General features: G+C 48.5%; 1 protein-coding gene and 1 long non-coding RNA gene across 2 annotated transcripts; one reads left to right on the plus strand and one right to left on the minus strand.

The window, feature by feature from the left end:
* Nucleotides 1-272: 272 nt before the first annotated feature.
* Nucleotides 273-6,351, minus strand: INHBB (inhibin subunit beta B). The gene is made up of 3 exons (XM_051787031.1): nucleotides 6,321-6,351; nucleotides 4,289-6,085; nucleotides 273-1,629 (listed from the first exon to the last, which is right to left on the minus strand). The coding sequence occupies exons 2-3, from the start codon at nucleotides 4,689-4,691 to the stop codon at nucleotides 854-856; spliced, it is 1,179 nt and encodes a 392-aa protein (XP_051642991.1). The 5' UTR covers nucleotides 4,692-6,085; nucleotides 6,321-6,351; the 3' UTR covers nucleotides 273-853.
* A 164-nt stretch (nucleotides 6,352-6,515) lies between these two features.
* LOC127470936 (uncharacterized) lies at nucleotides 6,516-8,207 on the plus strand. The gene is made up of 2 exons (XR_007904466.1): nucleotides 6,516-6,992; nucleotides 7,589-8,207. It is a non-coding gene; the product is annotated as an uncharacterized LOC127470936 (long non-coding RNA).
* Nucleotides 8,208-18,558: the final 10,351 nt, after the last annotated feature.

The following is an 18,558-nucleotide window of genomic DNA, read 5'->3' on the forward strand; positions in this document are numbered from 1 at the left end:
ACGCCAGCCCAGCTTGTGACTCTGCAACGGCCAGGTGTTAGAAATACAGCAGTTGCTTACGTGTCTGTCTCCTTTTCTCTCTCCGATGGAACCACACAATTCCTTGCTGGAAGTGCTGTAGGAAGATGCGGGTATCTGTGATGTTTATGTTTAGATAAATTTAAGAGGAAGTGATCGCCTCCCAAGGCAGGTGTCCTGCAGCTTCCTGTTAGACCTAAGAGGTGACAGTCAACTTTTTCCTTTTTTTTCTTTTTTTTTTTTTTTTTTAATTTTCTAAGTTTGGTCATTTCGACACCTGCGTGCAAGAATACATTGTGTTCTCACAGTCCGTGCTTTTGCCTGAGCAAAGGGAGCTCATTTCGGTCTGGCTTCGCCAGCAGGCGGGGAAACAGCTGCTCAGCCGTTCACTCGTACTGGCAGGCATTTAGGTCCGTCGTCACTGGTCACTGACTTTCTGTGCTCATGTCCCTTTTCCGAGCTGCCTTGTGTGTGTGTGTGTGTGTGTGTGTGTGTGTGTTTGTGTCTGTGTGTGTGTCTGTGTGTATGAGCGCGTGTTTTGTGTGCGTGCCCACATTTTGTGTGTGTGTGTGTCTTTAAGATATTTCATAGCATTAACTTATAAGTGGTAGAATATATAAGTGTCCATGATCCACAAACTGCCACTGTCCTGACACCAAAGTGAAATGATTATTTTTTCTTTTTTTTTTTTTTTTGTCAAACTTTTCCACAGTGACTTTCCAACACTGATGCCTGGATACACAGTGAAACTTCCTCCAACACCATCTTGTACGGGAATGTTTCTCTCTCTCTCTCCCCTCTCTCTCTCTCTCCCCCCCCAAAAACACACCTTAAATCAAGCACAACCACATTCTTCCACAATCATATTGGGAACGTCCCTTTTCACAATGTTGTATTCATCATCAAAGTACAGCATTGACATTGTGCTAAGTTTGGTTGGAATGCAACAGGAGTTCACGGTGCCCGGGTTCAGCCCCCGCATTCGGTACTGATTCACGACAGCGGTGTGAAAGGAGGAAGCCGACCCCGGGACACCAGCCAAGTAGGCCGGGCAGCTCCCTTCACAGTAATTCCCATAGTAACCTGATGGTGCTATGATCCAGTCATTCCACCCAATGAGTCTAAAGTCAATGTAAAACTGTTGCCTGCAACATAGATTGGTCCTGCCATCGCACTCCAGGCCTCTTTTCCGGATCCTGTGTTTGTTATCGGCGAGACGGGCTTGCACCACTAAAAAAGGCCGGTGGGATTCCTCCCCGGGGTCCACATAAATTGGCAGCACTGAATACTCTTCACAGCCCTCACATTGAACATCCAAGTTCAGTCTCCTTTCTCCTCTCTCAAACAGAGCCTGGATCGCCTCTGTCATGGGAAAAGTGTGCCAACCACTTCTTTTGAGATCAACTTTCTTTTCAACCACATTCCACTTGTTGCTAGTGTCCGGGTCTTGGAAATAGACTTTGACTCTTACTTTTCGCCTGCTGCCTTTCTCTAAGACATATGGAAGCAGCTTCAAGTAAAGCCACAGGCTGGCTTGAACGACAAACAAGTTCTGGTTCCCTTCATTCGAGATGAAGAAATAGAGGCGGACTCTAGATGAGGCCAGATCGTCTGCAAGATAAGGAGAGATCAGCAAGATTAAGTCAAAAAGGAAACATTAGCTTGTGTGCCTTTCTGGATTCAGGGACAACACTGGAGCACAGCAGATCAAGAGAATGGCAACGGGGCTGTGCCAGCCAGAAGGCATGCACTGCATCAAATAGCCCCAATTTGCAGTCAAAATTAATTGAAAAGGGGACTTCCCACAGCAATGTTCAGCATCGGGCTGTAGTCGGATGTGTCAGATCTCTCAAAGCTCTCCAGAATATGTTTTTTTTCCCAGCCAGCCAGCTTTAAAGATGCTACACCAGCACCTTGCAAAAGACCAGCACTAGGACTCTGCTATCTTGTCAGTTTGAGAATAGTTTTAACTTTCAGCTACCTGCCAATTCTCACGGGGAGAGCTCTTTCAATAATCACCGAAACACCAATGCCAAACCAGGGATTTTGTTTCGATTTGCACATATTCTCGCTGTGGTTTTAAAGGAAAGGATTCACGAGACAGAAGGGAAAATATTTCAGCAATGTGCCGGCTTGTCCAACATATCAAGCTAACCCCCACTAAAGTCTGGTAGAATATCTGCTATTATTAATCATTTCAATCTCTGCCTTTTCTCCCCGAAATTATAAACTCCCATACGAAGAGAGGCAATGAAGCGGTTGTTCCCGCTGTAACGCTGTTATTGGCTGTTCTCAATTCGCTTTTCAGTAACACCAGAATTAAAGGAGAGAAATTGTCACAGAAAACCAAATGTCACCAAATGTCTGACATAACCCCTTATTTGTAAACAGAAGAGCCTGCTGCATGAAATGTTTCAGAAATACCAGTGGCCCTCCTGCAATTTTGTACTACAAGTCCTAACTAAATTTGGCGTAGGTGATAAATGTGCAAGCTGGCCTTTATGGCGGAGACTGTAATTCTGGTCCCTGAATCAAAGCATCCCAATCGCTATTTAAAATTATTGCTGGAAAGGCATTTTCTCATCTGCCCTTATCTGTTTTGCTTCCTTCTGTACAGAGCTAAATGTAGATTTTTCTTCCTTTTCTTTTCCCAAGAATCTGTAGCATTTTTGTCAATCTCTGAATGGGATTTTTTGCGTAGTCGCTGTCTTCATTTGTTACCCTAGATGCCTTTCAAATGTGTCTCCAGAGCCCATTCAGTACCTTGTAATAGTTCAGTGACAAAAATTTTCACTGTGTTTGTCTACGTTTTACATAAAGTCAATTTCGGAAGTGTTACAAAAGACAGCGATTGACTGAATACCAAATGGAAGTACAAGCCCACCCCAGATCTCCCAACAACAGCCTATTAAAAAATAATAACCCCCTAAATGTACGCTAAGAAAGCCTTTCGCGTGTTAGTAAATACACAACTTCTTCATAAACTGTGGTGGCAGTGACAGAAAAAGAACAGTACGGTGTTGCTGCACCGATCCACATCACTTGTGTTGTGTGAGATTGTGTGCGCTCATAAATTTTGTATGTGAATATAACAAGCATATGTATAATGCAACAGATCCCATAGATACTGTAAATGTATATGCTTTTGGTAAGTGGGAGGGTAGATAAAGAAGATGAGTGGGCAGCATACAGGATAGAAAGAGATTTATTTTGTGGACAAATGATACATAGATGCCACAGAAAGATAGAAAGAGAGAAAAATGAACTGAGCGACAGAGCGATGAAGGAAAGGAGAGATGGGCAGATAAATAGAAGAGAGGTAATTTGCAGAGTGATGGTGTTACAGCCAGATGTGCAAAGTTCACAGGGACAGTGGTTAAACTGCTGGAAAGCTATGCTGAAGGGATTCAGTGACACATAACTGCAATGGCTGGACAGGATTGAGATGGCTGGTACCAAGGGGATGGAGGGCACTGTTAGTAAATGGACTGACGGACAGAGAGAAGACAGATACGCTTGGTAGGACCCTGCACGCAGTGGACAAACAGACAAGGCCAACACTGCAAATAAAAGCTAAATAAATGAGAAATAAATAGAAAGGGGAGACGGCAAATGCAAGCCTTAATAGACAGATGCAGGCAGTGAAGCAGATGAACGTGCAGGGCAGATAGAGGAGGCAAGGGATGCAAGAGATGGAGTGGGACAGGTGGAGGAGGGACAGTGGGACACGCAGGGACCGAGACAAGCCCCTGTGCAGCTGGAAGGACTGCCGGAGGAGAGCCGGGGGCATGGAGGCTGCGGAGGGATGGAGGGACAAGCGAGGAGAGTTGCAGGGCACAACCCGGGGAGAATCCCGGGCACGGGGACACAAGCACGGAGGACGGGAAGGCACCGGCAGGGTCAGGGCGGGATGGTGCGGGGCAGAGGGGAGAGCGGATGAGGCGGAGGGCAAGCGGGTGAGCTCGGCAGCCAGGTGCCTGTAGCAGGCAAGACGACAGGCAGGAGGACAGGCAGGGTACGCAGGGGTCCAGGCAAGGGCGGTCGGGGAACTGCCAGGGGTCAGGCAGGCGGAAAGAGAAGGTGGGCAGGAGGACAGGCAGGGCGAGCGGGAGGACTGACAAGGGTCAAGCAGGGGGACTGACAGGGGTCGAGCAGGGGGAATGACAGACGGGGCGATGCAGGACAGGCGGGGAGCGCGGCAGGGCAGGGGCCGCGGCGGGTCGGGCAGGGGGACGCGGGCGGCGGGGGCGCGCGGCCGGGCGGCGCCCACCTGTCTCGGCGAAGCTGATGATCTCGGAGACCGGGTCGTGCGCCGGGGGCCCGGCGCTCGCCTGCCCGTCCAGGCTGGGGATCTCCACGCGGCCGTCCTCCCGCACCTTGCCGGCGTGCAGCTTGCGCAGCGCCGTGACCATGGCCGCCTTGGGCACGGCGTGCGTGATGTTGGGCCGGTCCCGCATCTGCAGCCGGCTCAGGATGTGCCTCTTCACCGCCTCCAGGAAATCCCCGTCCACCTTGCCCGGCTCCTCGGGCCGCCGGAAGCCGCAGGAGGTGCATGTGTCCTGCGGGGAGCCGCCGGCGGGGGCCGGCGGGGTCGGGGTGGCCGCGGCGCCCAGCAGGAGCAGCCCGCAGGCCAGCAGCGCGGCCAGCACCCCCCGGCGAGCCGCCCCGTCCATGGCGGAGGAGCGGGGGGCCGAGCTGGGGGCCGCCCCGGAGCGCCGCAGGGAGCCCGTCTGCAGGCAGCGCCGCTCCGAGCGCTCCGCGGCGCGGAGGGGGCGGTGGCAGCCAAGCTGGGGGGCCGCAACCGCTCCGCGCAGGGGGGGAGCCGCGGCGGAGGGAGGGGGCGCCCGGGAAGCGGCGTGTGCCGCCGGGGAGGCGGAGGGGGGAGGCTGCACGCGCAGGCACCGAGGGCGAAGTTGGGGAGGGAGGGGGGGGCAGCAGGCTTGGCGTGCACGGAGAGCCCGGCTCCACGGGGGAGGGGGACGGCAGCAGGTGAGGGGGTGGCTGCGGAGCCCGGGGAGGAGGGAGGGGGAGCGGGGAGCGAGCCGGAGGTGCAAGGGGATCCGGGGAGCAGGGGAGAGGCGGCGCCGCGCTGCCCCGGTGCCCCGCGTCGCTTCAGAGGGGCATCCCCGGGCGCAGTCGCTCGTGGTCCATCGCTCGCTTCGGCAGGTCCGGGCGGGCCGCGGAGAGGAGCTCTCTAGTCCAGCGTCATTGAGGGGGGTCAGGGAGATAAACGAAGCAGATTTATATACAATCCAATTTATAGCCTGGAAGGAGGGGGGGGGAGAAATGCCACTTGTACCCCCCCGCCCACTCCGCCCCCGCAGGACAATCCGTGGGTGCAGGTCTCTGAGCAGGTCGGCTCCGCGCCGCTCGGTTGTCCCCTTTCAGCGCCCGCTGCTTCTCAACGTGCCATCAAAGTTGACCCGGAGCATAGCTGGGGAGGGAGTCGGGGGCGGCGGGGAGGGGGTGCGCGGCTGGCAGCTCCACTGTTGCGAGTCTTCTCCCCCCACCGCCCCGCTTATTATTAGCGAGGTGCTTTTATTTTTCAAAGCAGCGCGGAGGGTCCGGAGTCCGGCGCGGATGCGGCGGCGGCGCCCGGGGACCCCCGCCGCGGGCAGGGCACCGCACGCTGCGCGGCGCGGGGAAGCGGCGCGATCCCGGCGATCCCAGGAGAAGCTGCACGGATCCTCTCAGTCAGACCAGCTCTTCGTCTCGCTCCCTCGCTCGCTCTTTTTAAACAATATCTCCCTTGTTGGTGGTTTGGGTTTTATTATTATTATTGTTATTATTATTTTAAGTGTGATTTTTGTTGTTGCTGCTGCTGCTGCTCCAGTTAATCTGTCTCCCTCTCTGCGTCTTTTTGATCTTTCGCTCGCCTTGTGCTGGCTTGAACGCTGTGTTTTGTTTTGTTTGGGGTTTTTTGTTTTGTTTGGATTTTTGGTTTTTGTTTTTGTTTTTCTTTTTTAACGCGTCTGATGTTCCCTCTCCGATCCGCAGTGAAAGGTCTCCGGGAAGCTGCTTGCTCCTCGCTTATCTTCCTCTGATCTTCTCCTTCTAATTTTTCCCCCTGCAAAATCACGACATTGTGGCACTTTCTACTGAAACTTTTATACAGGAGTTAAAACCACGTGGGAACTCCAACCTATAACAGAGACGCCATGGGTTCCTCACTATTTAGGAGATTAAGTTAAGTCTTTTGCCCCCTGGGCTATTACAGTAACTTCCTGATGTGGAAATATTAACTATGCTGTTTCTTTAACTCCCCCCGTCCCCTCCCTCCCTCCCGGTTCCTGCAAACACACCCACCGCACACCGGCTCGCGTCCCTGTCCCGTCGTCCGGCAGGACTGACGGACAGACGGACCGCGAGCGGCGGCAGCTCCGGCCCCCCTCCCGCCCCGGCCGGGAGATGGATACCCCCCTCTTCCCCCCACCCCCCGCGGTGTTCCTTGCCTTTTAAGCACTTGAAAGAAGAAGTCATTAGAAAGTTTACCGTCGGGTTGGCTTTGCGACGGGGCGGGTTTCTGTTTGTTTGTTTGAATGGGCCGGGTAATCGGGGCGGGTGCCGGGGACTGTGTGTATTTTCCGTGGGGCAGGAGGGACGCGGAGCCTGGCGGAGGCAGCGATGGGGCGGGGGGGGGAGGCCAGGGCGGCAGCCGGGGGAGGCCAGGGCGGCGGCCGGGGGGAGCCGGGAGAGGAAATAACGGGACAGCCGCGCTCCCGCAGCCGTGGATAGGAGCCGCCGGGAGCGATGGCCCTGCCCGCGCCCGGGGAGCGGGTTTTCCTCCGCTCCTTCCCAGGGCAGCCCCGGGGGGCTCCGAGGTGAAGGAGGTGGCTGTGACACTCCCTCGCAGAGGTCAGGAGAGATTCTCACCCGGCTCCCCCCAGCAGCCCAGCCCGGGGGCGAGCGGCCAGGGACGGGAGGCCGAGGCGGGGGAGAGAAGACCGCTGCACACGGGCAGCCGCGGCACCGAGGTGTGTCGGCGATCCGCGCCCCCCGCCCCGCTCCGTGCCCCGGGGCGGGGCCGCGCAGCCCCCGCGGGGTCGCGCCTCACCTGCGCGGGGCCCGCGCGCCGCCGCCGCCGGGGAAGGCTGGGCCGAGAGCGCCCCCTCTGGGCCGCGCGGGGCAGCGGCGGCGGGGCCGGGCGGGGTCACCGTGCCGGGAGCGGGGCAGCGGGGCAGGATAGAGCGGGAGAGGGGACGGCGGGAGAGGGGACAAGGGGGCAGCGGGAGACGGGGCAGCGGGATAAGGGGACAATGGAATAAGGGGACAGCAGGATAAGGGGGCAGCGGGATAGGAGGGAAGCGGGATAAGGGGCAGCCGGCACCACGGGCAGGGGCCGGGCCGAAGCGCGGAGGACCGGGCGGTGGGAAGGTTTCGGCAGGCCCGGCCGGGTGTCGAGTTCCGCAGAGGCGGAGGCTGGAGCCCGAGCTCTGCTCTGGGCGAAGGAGCACCTTGGGCTGAGCCTCCCTCGGCCCCTGGCGGGCCCGGGGCCGCCAGCCGTTCTAGTCGCATTTACTTTTTTCTTTTCTTTTTTCTTCCCCCCCCCCCTTTTTTTTTTTTTTTTTAGCAGGGAAAAATCTACCTTCAAGAGTGAAAGCAATTCTCAAGACCCTCATCTTTGTCACCGAGCCAGATTGGTGTTTTTCAGGGGATGGATGCAGAACACACAAATTTCAAGCACAACAGCAAAGAAGTCCCTTCTCCTCATTTCATTTTGTAGAAGAAAAGAATGAAACTTCTCATATCTCCTTGGACTGCACACGCGAGAGCACTGTTAGTTGTCACACAAGCAACTCAGGAGCGCAAAGAGGGTCAACTGGAGAATCAGCTCATTACTGTGACTTAATAATAGAAGGGACAAGTGCTGTTCTCATCATAAATATTTTCTTTCTTGTTCTGTACTGCAAAAAGAAAGACAATTAATGCTGTGCTTCAGAGTCACAATTGCAATCCCAATCTTATTGTTCATGTTGGGTTTAATATAAACAAAGTCTAATTGCATATACAGCTTTGTAAATCCTCAGCATCAGTGGAGCTACCCTGGTGGGAGATCAGAATTAGGTACAGTATTTCCTCCCTGTCAGTAACAGGTTTTGAATGGAAAACCTGGAATGTAAAAAAAGAAATAATGCTAAAAATCCAATCACTCTGACATCCTGTGAGCTAATAAGAGCACGTGAATGCAACAAGCTTAGTACTTCACAGTAATTAATTTGACAGCAAAGAGCTAACAAGAAAACAACAGGCAGAGCAGTGATGACTGGTTTGTAGAGGTCACTGTCAAACAAGAAATAGGTGCAAACACAGTCCCTCTCCCTTTGGAAACAACTATTTCATTGCCCCAATGAGAATGAAATGCCAAAGAGGGAAAATATCATGGGTTTAGTGGGGATATCAAATCTGAGAAGGTATTTCTAGTAGTAAAACAAGGTAGAGGTTTTCTTTTTTACATATGGTGATTTTTAATCATCCCTGTTACTCACTGCAGTGGCATGTTTTGGCTTTTGCTTCCCCCCCCCCCCCCCCCCCCCCCCCCCCCCCCCCCCCGCTTCTTGGTTAGCCAGAGCCATTTTGCATATTCAAATATTGGGGAGACTTATCTTCTTTCACAATTACTAGCAAACTAATACACTAATAACCTTTATTGTTATTTAAAGTGTGTCCAACACAGCATTCTGGAGGCATTCAGGACTCTCTCTGGCTTCCTCCTGAAGAACTTAATCAAACCTCAGATGCTTTCAGGCAGAAGAGCCTTCAGGGAGAGCAAACAGGGTTAACAGAAAGCAATGTGCCATCTGATTTCTAATCTTGCTCAGGGAGCATGGCCTATTGATTGAGCCATAAAGCTCTGTTAATTTTAAGATATCCTCAGCTTTCAGTTCTTTCCCTTGGGCATAAACTTGTTGCTTACGCATAGTGGCTTAACTATCAGGGAAAGGGTAGCTTCATCCTCCCCCTCTCTGCTCTCTTCCCCTCCTCCCCTCTATTCTGTTTGTTCTGAGCTCATCTGCGTGAGGATACATTTTCACACACACCTTCTCAAACCGGCTGCTATTCATCTGATTCAGGGTCATGCTTTTCCATACATTAAATGCAGGGGAAAACTGGGAAGGAAATGGCTGGGATTTGTGCTTGACGGGCAAGCACACGATTAGCCAGGGAGCCCTGCTGTGAGAAAGTACTGCGTCGGAGGGTATTTTCTGTGGAATCATCAAGTCTCATGACTGGAATCTGATGCTTATAAAAAGCTACTAGTATAATGAAAACAGTATACACTAAGATCCTCAGCCAGTGGGAATCGGCATGTTTCAGAGACATCAAACTGCTACAGAATCACAGAGCGGGTAAGGTTGGAAAGGACAACCTGTGGGGTCACCTGATCCAACCTCCCTGCTCAAGCAGGGTCTTCCTAGCTATAATTCTTCCTTTATAACCTAGATATTTGCTTATGCACATTTTTCTGGTGGATGCAGAAGTCACACTTTTGGAGAGGCCAGTTAGTGCAGCCCTGCACCTTCCTGAGTTGGTGGGAAGCTCTGGAAACTGAGCAGACAGTGATGGCACAAGGCAGCTCCCTCACTGTTCTGTGTTTCCATGATGCCCTCAGTGGGACCACAAACAATTTACATTAGCAAAGAATCTAGACCCTTACCTATTGCTAAAGCACCTTTTATGCTCTTAAACCATTAATAATATCTATTAGGTAACCCTACTAATCCCTTTGAGGAAGGATTTTCTTTACTGTACTGGTGGCTGAACTGAATAAAAGCTTCACGTATAACAGGCCTGGTTTGCACTAGAAATGCTTCTCCTTTGATAACCAGCAAATACAAGTTTTCCTAGCACAAGCATCTTTTTCTGCAAGCGTTTCCCAAATAAAATAGGCTATACTGGCAAAAGCACTTTTTTTTTTTGCTCATATAGCTGCATCTATATGGGGGATTTTTGCACGTAGTGAAACGCAATCTGTTTTAAATGGCACTTCAGAAGAGCATTGCTATCCCACAGAAGTTTCAAGGCTAGACCTTGAAGTGTATACTTCTGCCTCATATCTGAAAGAGCTTTTTACAAGGTGGCCATTGTCATCTTTCAGGAAATATAGAGAAACTGAGACACAGTTACCCGGGCAGGCTGGGAACGTTGTGCTCTATCTGGAATTTGTATTCATTACATTCTTTAGCTTCAGATGAAATTTTGTATCTGTAATCAGGCTCATTCCTCACTACACAAAATTACTTCTTAAATGACTGTGACAAAAACAGTGGCTGTTTCAAAAGCACCGTAATTCTGTAGAAAGGAAAGTCCTATTGAAAATCAAATAGGTAAATGCTATTCTAAATTACTTAGATGTTTTCTGAACTGGCAGAGGTAGACCTAACTCATGAAAAAAAACCACTAAGAGGTTAATCTGGCTCCTTTGCTCCTGCCCATGCTTCTTTAACTGAAAACTGTCTGTTAACACAGATTTGCTCTCGCTAAAAAAAAGGGCCCTACTCTGAAGAGCACTTGGAAAAAGAGGGTTTATCAGACAGAAACAAAGGACCTGACCAAACTGGGAACTCCTCATCTAAAGCAGCTACTACAAGAATCTGGAAGATGAGTCAGAGAAGTAAAAGAGCCCATAACAAGTTTTGAAGAGCACCTATTGAATGCCAGCTCTCAGCACAAGTGTCAGACAGGATGGGGGCATGGGGAAGACAGCAGGACAGGGTTGCAGGGATATACTCACAGCCTCAGCCTCCTGCTCCCACTGCACCTGCTTCAACACAGCTGTTGTCCCACTCCCTTCAGCTCAGCTACCTTGTGTTGTTTCATGGGCAACATGTTGGCCGGTTGATCTTCAATGACCCCTCCATGCTCTGGGAAGGTTTGCAGCCAAGCTCCCAGGCTCGCTGTGGGGAATGAAGCGCAGGTGAATCTCGTGCCAGGACGCAATGGGTCAGGTACCTCGCCTCAGGCAGGTCTCCACACAAAGCAGCGTGCCCTTTGGCAAAGGGGTTGAGTTCAGTGATCTGCTTCAACTTCCAAAGCAAAGGGACCAAACACCATTAGGTGGATACCCCATGTGATATTCAAAAGCTATCCACTGCTTGTTGACGGCCCAGAAGTGTTCTTCTTTTCCTCACCCAGTCTGTCCTCTGCAGTCCAAAGCTGTAGCCTTATAACCAGGCAGTGACTTCCTCTGAAGTTGCTTGTATTGACCTAAATAGGTTGGGGCGGGTGAGGACACAGAGAGAACATGAAAAAGCTGCGCTGGTTGCCCAACAAAGAAGTGTCTGCTTTGTGGTGAGCACTTTTAACATATAAGCACTTTTAACATACTGTTAAAGAACATGATTTTCATGTTTGTTTAAGTTCACACCAAAAGGTTTGCAAAGTAGCAAAGTGGGTAAAAATAAATCTGCATTTAAGTGGTAAACAAAATAGTTAAAACTTGACTTCTTGTGACTTGAACAGTACTTACTGAGGCAATGTGTTTAGAAGTCCAGAGGTGCATTTCTTCTGTATATCCACCTGTGATTGATCTATCTACTAGATCTAGAAAATGAACATTAGGATGGACAATGTTAAAATCAGCTGTTCTGAGAAAAGTAGTGATTATCAGGGAGTGGTGAAAAGATGGAGAGATTTCCTTCCGATTTTAAATGGAGGTCAGAAGCAGAAAAATGGCTGGTACATTTACAATGCTGTGAGAGAAATGGAGTACAGAAGCTTGAGTCATCTCATGATTAGCAGTCAGTAGCACTTGATGAGTACCTGAACATAAGCTACCTTCTCTTTTCTACAAGTGTCTACACTTACTGCCTGTGGGACAAGCTGCAGCCAGAAGACCTGTGCTTAAGCCTGAATTTCTTCCTCTTCATCCCATTTTCACTAGCAGTAAGTTGAGGATGACAGCATTCAATCCTCTGTAAGTTGCTTTGAAATGAAGAAAAGCAGCACACAGGAATTTATCTCTTGCACAGAGCTTGACACAAACGGCATGGCCTTGGTGCTGTATATCAAAAGTAATTTTCAATCTGTTTATGCTTAAATCGCCCAATTTTGTTTCCATGAATCTTATTACATTAAACCAAGACTGTTGTTCCATTTGGCTGTTTGCACAAGAACATCAGAGTGAGATTTGAAAGATGATTGTGATATGTTGACTGATGCACTCACTGCTAGGGCCAGGAGCAAGGGGCTCCTGTAATGGCACCAAAGTCCCCTAATTCAAGCAAGGAGGATCTTCCACTGGGGCAGAACAGTAGCACTGTCAGTTAGTGGAGCTGAGAGCTGGCCCAGATGATTCACAGTCTGCTCAGTGCTATTTAGCCATTGCAGCCTTTTGCTTCTCAGGCATTAGCTATGACCAAGGTCCTCTGCTACCACCCGTTGCTGATGTTTCAGTACTACTAAATCATATGGGAGGGTTGTTAACAAAAATTTCTGAATCACCCTCTGCCCTGCTCAGTTAAAAGTTGGTACTTGAATAACTTGAATATGTTGTGGGATTAAAATAAAATGGATCGCAGACTATACGACGTGGGTCTGATATCTGCCATGTCTTCCAAAACACCCGAAAAAGCACTTACACCGTGACAGCTTTTCACTCTCCAGGTTACAAGCAGGTCTTCTTGTTCTGTTATTTCCCTGCCACGATCTCCTCAGAAGTGTGGCAGTTTATTAACAAGGAATAACCCTGAAACTTCTCCACAGCCCTTTGCCATATCTGAGCAAAAGTCTTGCCCCCACAATGTTTATTGTTTTGAGGTTGAGATCCTGACTGAGAATATTATTACAAATAAATCAAATTATGTGGAAATATTACTGTGAAATATACTGGTACAAGGATAAGAAAACAAACCACCAGTTCAGAGACAGCAAGAACATGGATCATGTTCAGCAGACATTGGGTCTACCAAACCTGCACAGGTACTGAAGCATTAGGAGGGTGCAGAGCTACAACAGGAAAGCACGTTGTTCTAGGTTTTTTTGCTTAAAAGATGAGAGAGAGGGCCTAGGGGAGGGGAACGCATGAAAAAGAAAAGGATGAACTTTTTTTTGGCTACTCCAGATGGGGTTTTCCTCTGTTTAAATGCTGAAGGACAGAAAGATTTTAAATTAAAATCTTAATAAATATAGCCCTGAGGCTAGTAACATTATTACATCCAAGATGATTACAGCAACCAAGCCACAAAATATATATATATATTTATTTGAAGCATAATAAGCCTCAGTATTTAGTTAGAAGAAGGCTAGGCAGCTGACTTCCAAACTAGTGAATTTTCCAGTCCACCCTACCAAAGGAATAAACCAACATAGCACATAGTTTGCAGAACTTGGTTTAATTTCTGAACAAGATAACATTATCACTGCTTAAACTTTGTGTATATATATGTATAAAAATTACTGTTTTTCAGATCATGTGCATGGGAGTCGGCAGGAAGAACCCCAAGTTTGCAATAGGAGACATGGATAATTAATGAACTTCATTGTGAAAGAGCAACCTAGGTCCCCGAGCCTGCTGAAGTGAGACCTGTTTTCCTTAAGACATTTGCCTTTTTCAGTTGATCCTAGTCTCAATACAAGATTCTGCACTCTACTTGTTTGTGTAAAGGGTTGGGGTCCTTTTTAATTATGGACATTTTTTAATAAAGGATACAGGGAAAATATGGGATACAAAGAAAAGAATACAAGCTGATAAAGATGATTAAATCATAGAGCGACTGCGGAGTGGGTCATGAAGTGTTATAATCCCCAACTCCCCTCTGCTTTCTGCCTCAATGTGTTAATGCATCACACTTTAGTACAGTGACACTTTCAGCCCTAGGTGGAAATTCACACATGATGAAGAGGTGGAGGAGGATTTCCAGATGGTCAGACCTCAGGGAGTGCGAAAAGGTGGGGGGAGGAAGGGAGAAACTGCTGAAAGGAATCGGACTTTGGTCACATCAGTAATTTCCAGCTGAAAATGGAATATTAAAAAAACCCACCCAAATCTCAAAAAACAATCACTAAGGATCCCATACTGGAGCCAGGTGCATTCAGGGTTGGACATTATGCATGATAAATCCCCACCAATGCTGGTTGTGAAAGATCCCCTGGAAATATTGGTTTATTTGTGTGCAATGGAAAGGTGTGAGCTTCATTTCCTTGGCCAAATTTTGACACTGGTACTAAAGCATACTGCTGCAGACCCAATTAGTTGTTTTACTCTCCACAATTCCTATTTACTAGAGGTTATTGTAAAATGGTAGTTGCTCTGAATTGTACACAAATTTTCACTCCATCAGAGGCTGTATTTGGCTGCTGCATCCCTTGGGACATTCTTCTATAGAGCCACCTCTACAAGAACAGCGAAGGGCACTGAGACAGAGAAAATGCAAAGCTTGCAGCCAGTTGGTCCCATCACACCCCAAAACAGGCCCCACTTTCCCTTTAGGGGAGCATAAGGCAGCAGCTGCTATCAGACAGCTGGACTTCCCAAAGACGACCTCATTTGCTGTGGTCTTTCAGGGGAAATGGGAAGGTAGTCACGGTCCAGAGTTTGAGGGGTCTGGTCCTTCAGGGTGAGAGGTGCTAGGGCTGTATAAAGAATTAGCAATAGACAGTATTTTGTACAGCCATAGCTTTTTCCAGATGTCAGGGTTAGGGAAAATTTAGGATAATCAGTTATTCAGGTATCACAGTACCCCTATATTGTGTGGGTGTGTTAAAGATAGTCTCTTCATAATGACGCAAAAAATGAACCTTAGGTATGATGGCTCAGACTGCCTTTCTAAGGGCTCTTGTTTCATTTTCTGAGGTGTTCCTTGGGTCAGAGGCATTTCCCCTACCACAAAATGGGCACTCAAGATGCCGATGGTGTGCAGTCACAATGGAAAGGAATATTTTGTTTAATATCATCACTATGATTGCATGCTATTAAGTGTATTTCCTGGATAGCAACTAAGTAAATTGACCACAGCATGATGAACTACTTGAACAAATATCATGAGAAATAAGGCTGTCGCACAAATTTCACTTTGGGGAAACATTTGTTTTATGTCCACTCCCTGTCACTCCCAGTACAAGCCATGTTGTGCATGCAGGTCAGGACAAAGCTCAAGGAGACAGAAGACACTCCTTTGCCTTATTCATCTTCTGCTAGCGCAACTTCAAATTTGTAAAATGTGTGGTTTTAAATGATGTTGAATTCCTCCCCCCATTCATTGATTTTCTATGTTACAATTACTTGTGTCATAGCCAAAATGCAAAGAAACCCTGAGCATCTGATGTGGTAGTGACTGCCATGACGATATATTCAAGATGCCCAGGTGCTTGTCACTGGCTTTAGCGGCAAACCAAAGGCCTCCGAGCCTTGTAAATCCTGCAGCATCCATCTCGGACTTCAGTCCCTTACAATGACTAGATGAACATCTCTGACTTTCTTCCCTAAGGACTCAGTGCAGCAGGTGTTTTCAGTCTGCCCACCTTCCAGATCAGGTGTCCAAAAATGCAGCAATAAATATAATTATTTTTCTTCCCTTTTTCTAAAAGAGCTCAAGGTGGGTGGAGGATATGGGCGTAGGCTATTTTTATTCATACCTTAATTTAGTCAGTAGTCCAACGGTTCATGAAGAAGAGCTGGGCTCAGTCTTCTTCCCTGCCTGACAGGAGTCCCAGAGAGCATGAGAGGCAGATCAGGTCTTCTCATAAGGAGCAGGCTATGGGGTGATGCTGGGACAGGAGCACTCCCCAAGCCTCTAGCTGAGTCAGAGCGTGACCAAAGGGAACATGAACCCACAACTCTTTAAATAAACAGTTCAGAGAGCCACAAGCCAGACCTACCTTCTTCCCACCCTGCTAGCCAAAACATTTGGAACTGCCCAATTCACAAGACCATCTTCAAGAGGACAGAGGCAGTCCCCTCCCTGGCATGAAGCATACCCTGGTAAGTGCACTCTGCTGGGAGAGGAGACATCCACATTGCCTGGGGCAGAAGGGAATTGAGCCATGTGAAATTCCCCATGTTCGGCACTATCCTTTTGAGTGCTGAGCGTAGTGTATACAAAACACTGCTGTGCTGCCAAACACCCTGCCTTTCCCTTGCAAAAACGGACCCACGCTGTGTTCCTGGAAGAAAGCCAAGAGAAAGCCTAAATTGTGAAGCCCAAGGGATTCTCAGCCCCCAAGCAAGGTAGATTTGAGAGGCTATGTTGCCTGTTGCTTGCTCAGGCAGAGGAGCAGCCTCTTGGTTTTGGTGGCTGCCATTTTGAGGTAGAGCATGGCCCAGGAAGCATCACTATGAAAGGCAAAGATCTGGAGTTCGCAGTGGCTGCCAGGACTAGCATTGCTGCACTGCACAGCAAGACCTTTTCTAAGTCTGCTTCCCCCAGACCAAAATATCACTGTCACTGCCATGCTAGCAGTCCACAAAGTAACAGCAGAGGCAGCTCCCCGAGGGTCCGAACCACGCCACAAAAAGTGCTGTACAGATCCAGGTCTGCCCACAGAGCAGGCATCACAGAGAGCAGAGAGATCACTAGAAAGTTGCCAAGTGACTCTCTCCCCTCTCTAATCAACAAGACACAAACTGGCAGGATTAAGCCTGTATCGAAATTACTCCTGCTGTAACTTATTTTCTGGTAGCAAGGCTGACGTTTGTTTAACAGTAGCTGTTAAAGAACAACGAAAGAATACAGGGATAAGTAAGGGTGGATTTAGTCAAGGCAAACCATTAAGTGTATATATTAAGACTTGAAAGTAACTAAGTGATTGACAGCTGTCAATGAAGACAGTTCTTACAGCAGAAGTGGAAGAGCTGAACAAATAGAACAGTAAATTGATAGAAGCAGAGTATTTGCCCATGGCATGACTGACGCTGTGAACGATTACAGGCATGTAACAAGGAAGGAGTAAACAGGTTCCCATCCCCATGGCTCGGATGTTTTGTTGTTTAGCAGAGACCACCTGGTGCACATCAGAGAAGATTTCATCTTCTCACTATGGACTTCCAGGCTTTAGAGATTATACTATAGTTTGGGGCTTCTAACACAAAAACCCATGCAAAAGGTTCCTAGCAGGAAATTCCTAGCTCCTTTATCTGGGAAGCCAAAATTAAGTCTTGCTAAGACACCTTTCCTACCCTCACCCCTTGGATTATCTCCCAAAACAAGAGGAACCGCAAAGGAGCCTGTGACGACAGAAAGGGAGAATCTGCCAGCAGCAGCAGAGGGAAGCAGGGGTTGCTCTGTGCGTGCGTCACTTGCTGCAGCCTGTCTGGGGTGATGGTGCTGTCAGCAGGAAAGGGTTACCAGGAGAGGTGGGGCTGCAGAGCTTTTCACCTTTCACTTCCCTAGCTTTTACACAGCTAGGAACGGGCTGCAAGTCCATTCCCATTTCTGAGTTTAGGATAGGTCTTCATCGACTTTTTTAACTCCAAGTCCTGGGTTTTGGGTTTGTTTTTTTTAGGAAGAAAGAAAGAAAAAGTAAAGCACACATCCTTTTGTCATAGACTTGCATTTCAAATACTCCAAACCTCTCTAACACCTTAGACTTTACACAATTTTTGTCTTATGGGGAAGACTGTTTCCCTGGAATCTATATCCCCATTTCTTTCCAAAAAAGAAGAACAAAAGATAAGTTTTAACTTGGTGTTGATGCAATATTCACCCCACCCAGAACCAACTTTGAAAGCTCATGTAAAAAACATGAAGAGTAATTTTTACTTAGCTCTTGTTATGAACAATTCAGAGATAAGAAACAAGGCAAGACACGTCTCAGCTGCAAGTGTGAACATGATCTCAACACTGCAACATTTTCCTTGCCTGGCTAGAGATGGGTTGGCAGCATGAGGTATATGAAGGTAGGTTACAGGTGACAAGAATGTAAAAAGCCTATTATTAAACTAGGTGTAAGCAGTCTTGGAACTTCATTAGGGACAGAGAACTCAGCCCTGGACATTGCACCTGCTTGATTATTCACTATTAAACAAATGCTGTAAACTTAGCTTCAAGTTGGAAAGGATTCAGGTGCAGCTCTTCCTGCCCTCTGACTGGGCAGCGGGTGGAAAACAGTGTGTGTCATGGACAAACTCCATGTGCTTTCCTCTTTCAGGAGAGAAGCAAAGTCTTCATCACAAGTTTTCACCAGGTGCAGAGGACAAGTCATTTGCTGTCCTCCAACTACAGTTCTAGAAGGGGAGTGAACAGCAAGTGTGTTAAAGGTGTGTTTGAGCACTGACCTATTTTTGTTCATCTGCCATGGGAGAGACATGTGGAAACATTGTGGTTTGATGGATTTGATTAAAAATATGCTAATGAATAAAGAAAATTAAGTGCATCCCTTGGGCTCCTGGCAAGCTGCCAAGACAGACACTGGGACCACCAACAGGGGATCCTTATGCTTCAGCTTTTGCAATCCTTCAGATTCCTCCTGTGAAGGATGGTGACCCAGCGGAAATGGGGCTTAAAGTTGAGTGGTTTGCATGTCCTGCCTCCACTCCTCTCCAAATGCCACAGTATTTTAAAATCTATGCCCCAGGTGCTGGAATCAGCATGCATAAGAATATCT

This window comes from Manacus candei, unplaced genomic scaffold, assembly GCF_025592945.1.
Source record: "Manacus candei isolate 608988 ecotype Guabito, Panama unplaced genomic scaffold, ASM2559294v1 h1tg000023l, whole genome shotgun sequence".
NCBI lineage: Eukaryota > Metazoa > Chordata > Aves > Passeriformes > Pipridae > Manacus > Manacus candei.

Bases quoted from the DNA above. Each gene is read 5' to 3' on its own strand.
- INHBB (XM_051787031.1), bottom strand. From the start codon at position 4,691: ATGGACGGGGCGGCTCGCCGGGGGGTGCTGGCCGCGCTGCTGGCCTGC. The intron at 1,630-4,288 runs GTGGGCGCCGCC...CTTATCTTGCAG, and splicing joins CATCAGCTTCGCCGAGACAG to ACGATCTGGCCTCATCTAGA.